This window comes from Austrofundulus limnaeus, unplaced genomic scaffold, assembly GCF_001266775.1.
Source record: "Austrofundulus limnaeus strain Quisiro unplaced genomic scaffold, Austrofundulus_limnaeus-1.0 Scaffold345, whole genome shotgun sequence".
Taxonomy (NCBI): Eukaryota; Metazoa; Chordata; class Actinopteri; order Cyprinodontiformes; family Rivulidae; genus Austrofundulus; species Austrofundulus limnaeus.
In genome coordinates this window covers 463749-467069 of record NW_013952747.1, presented here as the reverse complement: position 1 = coordinate 467069, position 3321 = coordinate 463749, and the positions used below count along the sequence as shown (strand labels likewise).

General features: G+C 39.3%; 1 protein-coding gene across 1 annotated transcript in view; it reads left to right on the top strand.

The window, feature by feature from the left end:
* Nucleotides 1-2189, top strand: part of LOC106527868 (multidrug and toxin extrusion protein 1) — a 9953-nt gene extending 7764 nt beyond the window's left edge. The window contains exons 12-17 of the mRNA XM_014022882.1: nt 660-735; nt 828-897; nt 973-1105; nt 1202-1296; nt 1459-1566; nt 1690-2189. Of these exons, the coding sequence (XP_013878336.1) occupies nt 660-735; nt 828-897; nt 973-1105; nt 1202-1296; nt 1459-1566; nt 1690-1971 (764 nt within the window). The 3' untranslated portion in view covers nt 1972-2189. The remainder of the gene's footprint in view (nt 1-659; nt 736-827; nt 898-972; nt 1106-1201; nt 1297-1458; nt 1567-1689) is intronic.
* Nucleotides 2190-3321: the final 1132 nt, after the last annotated feature.

The following is a 3321-nucleotide window of genomic DNA, read 5'->3' as shown; positions in this document are numbered from 1 at the left end:
ACCCCCACCTCCACCCCACCTGCCCCGCAGACAGAGGTGTTTAGAAGAGGAAGTGATGAGAAGATACGTTTATTTTCTATTTAAACATAAAAACAGCATTTTAATAACAACTAAAGGTGGCATAGGTACTTTATTATAGTATTTACATTTATGCCTGAGAAACATTATATTGCCCCTTTAAGAAATCTTTGAAACTTTTGTGGTAACAATGTGGAGCTGCCTAAATGGTTGCTGGTACAAAGCACCACCTCTTGACACAAAACTCCTCCCTTAAACTCAGTCTGCAGCTGAGCTCACATCCCACAGAGCATCTTTCCCTTAAATTGTTGGGAAGACGTGCTGAAGTGGGAATATCAGAAATGGTAGGAGTCTCTTAAAGAGACGAAGGCTAATTTCAAGGTGTCTATAATGCAACGTGAAGCATATTTTTGAAATATGCAGCAATTTTATAAGAACAGACTTGATTATGGGATAGAACTGAACTATGTGCCTGAAAATTACATAAAAAGACATTTTCTGTTTTCTCCTTACTGCTCTATGGTTGATGTTATGATGGATAAGGCACTAACTACTGATCACTATTAAACAGAGCACCCATGACCATTCAACTCTTTGAAACCTCATACTATTTGACAGATTTCTCACCTCTTCTTTTCCAGCAAGCTTTGCAGTCGCTGAAGGCCTTGTGCTCGGCTGCTCTAAGTCGGTGATCGGCTTCATCTTCACTTCTGATGAGTGAGTCTGAACAGCTGCTCCCAGTTCTCAGTAATAAAAAAGTCTCCTTATCAAAAGGCAAGACAATCTTCAAATGCTCTCCTGTTTTTCAGAAAAATTGCAGGAATAGTGTCCAACTTGATGAACGCGTATTGTTTCCTTCAGTTTTTTGATGGTCTTGTGGTGAGTCCACCAGCCTGTACAGAACAAATATGGTGCTGTTTTGATGCCAAAAGCGAGTGTTTCTCTCCATCTTAGTGTGTGTGCACAGGAATCTTCCTGGGCACGGGCAAACAGAAGATCCCAGCTGTGGCGAATCTCATTGGCTACTACTGCATCGGGCTTACACTGTGTGTTACTTTTATATTTGTTGTAAAACTCAGAATTTTAGGTAAAGGAAACATATCCATCTGCTTTTATACGATTTCAAAACAAATGAGTTTTGCACACAAAAAACAGTTTTTCAACCGACTACTTTTCTCTGCAGGATTTTGGATCGGACTGCTTATTTGTGTTGTCTTGCAATCCACATTTTATATTATTGTTATCTTCAGGCTCAACTGGAAGACAATGACGGAGGAGGTACACTAATCATCATTCAAAAAAAATGTATTTCATGCATGGCTTCTGCTGCACGTGTTCATCTGCATTTAAAGCACCAGGTTGCAGAAACTAAAGCAGGAAAAACAGACATTTGGAATCACAAAAGAGATTGTTGCTGTTTGATTTTCTTTTTATTCTCAGGCTGTGAAGCGAGCAAAAAAAAAGTCGTACACGATGTTGTTGAGTACGGACGTCCCGTCAGAACTTGTGGATAACGTCCCTAATGGCCAGAACTCAACCAATGAAGTCGTAAGTGTCCTGTTAATAAATTATTTATGAGCAAATATTCAGAAGCTTGTTTTTATACAGCTTCTTACTTTCAGTTGCTCTTCATCTGACTTCATTAAAGTAATAATGTTTTTTTTTCTCAAGTCAGTGGATGGCTACATGTCTGTGATTACTGAGCATGACAGAGACAGTGAGGCGAAAGCTGGATGCAGGATCCAGCAACAGAAAACTGCGCGACTCTCCACCACCCAGCTTATCATCAGACGAGGAGTCACTGTTTTTGCCGCCATGGCTCTTCTCGCTGTGGGAGCAGGAGTGCACATTCTTGTCCCCCTGCCAGAGGCCCACTCTGTAAAGGCCAACTTCACCTCAGACTGGATCAATGCAACTGTTGCTCCTCATCAGTTTCTTTCCACTGCTGAATAGAAGAGACAGCCATTCCTGATACAGTCAGACCAGTGAAACCACTTGATGGAGTCACTACTTACTGTACACTGAAAAAAAAAAAGGATTTTTGGGTGTAGTAACATTTACTTAATTGTTCTTTTAAATTTTACAAAAAAATATCAAAATCTCTGAACTACTATAATTTACTAAATAAGCAATACACATTATATTATAAATCAATTTTACTGTACAAAAAAAGTAAATGCTAATATTATTTTACCAATAATATTTAAGTGCTTTTTCTGGACAGCACATATTAAGTAACTTCTACTCTTCTGGGCTAAAACTGAGGCAGCATGTGCACACAAAGGCTGCTGCTCCTCATTCCCTTGCTTCACTTTTCAAGGAGAAGACAAGACATGGTGCAAATAAAACATAAGTTGTCTGGTTTCCTTTGCTTGAATACATTTGTTGGTGTGCAATAGTTTGATGGCGTAATGTAGGTGATATATGGTTGTCAGGGAACAGGGAATGCATATTGTAGCATTCTGCTGTGTTTGGCTGTTTGTCATGTGACTGCAGAGGAGGATTGTGGGTAGGATTCATGTTTGTTGTTGTTAAATCATTTTAGGGAATTGGTTAACATTGTTCTTTCAGCAATTAGTCTGTTGTGTTACTCTAATTTATGTGTTCATTATTTAACTAGTGTTAAACCGTTCAGCAGAAGTAACCATAAATGAGAGTGGTAATAAGGCCTGTGAGTTTCACTTTGTCTGTGTCGTTCATGAAGAAGAATCCAATAAAGTTCTTTAAAACCACCACCTGGTGGTGAAGTCTTGAACTACAACATGAGCTACACCTGTCTCTGTAGCTGTGAGGTGTCATGCTACAATATTGTGTTTGATGCATGTGCACTGTTATAAAGAACTTATAAGATTTACTTGGAAAAATCCTCATAATAATTTGCATTAATGTTGGTTAAGTAAATTTAAATGCTACAAATTCATGTAACATTTACTCATTGTTGTGGAATACTTATTATGTATCACCTTGACACTGTCCAATTGTTCATATCTTGTGATATCCCTGGACGTCATCATCAAGCTGACCTACTTCATGTACCAGAACGAGGCGGTTCCTGATTGGTTGTTCATTATCACATGATGATAGCTGACAGTATAACATTGCTTGTCCGGCCTATGACAGCCGGGCCCACATCTTACAGACTTCGTGATTCTCTGTTCCATGTTTGCCCATCAATAAATGACTTTATAATCATACCCGGCAAGACTATTTCCTTTCTAACACACTTTCGCCGTGTGTCTGACCATTCTTGCCACGACAGTTTTGGCATCACGACTACGGAAGCTTTCCAGGGACTCGGAGCTG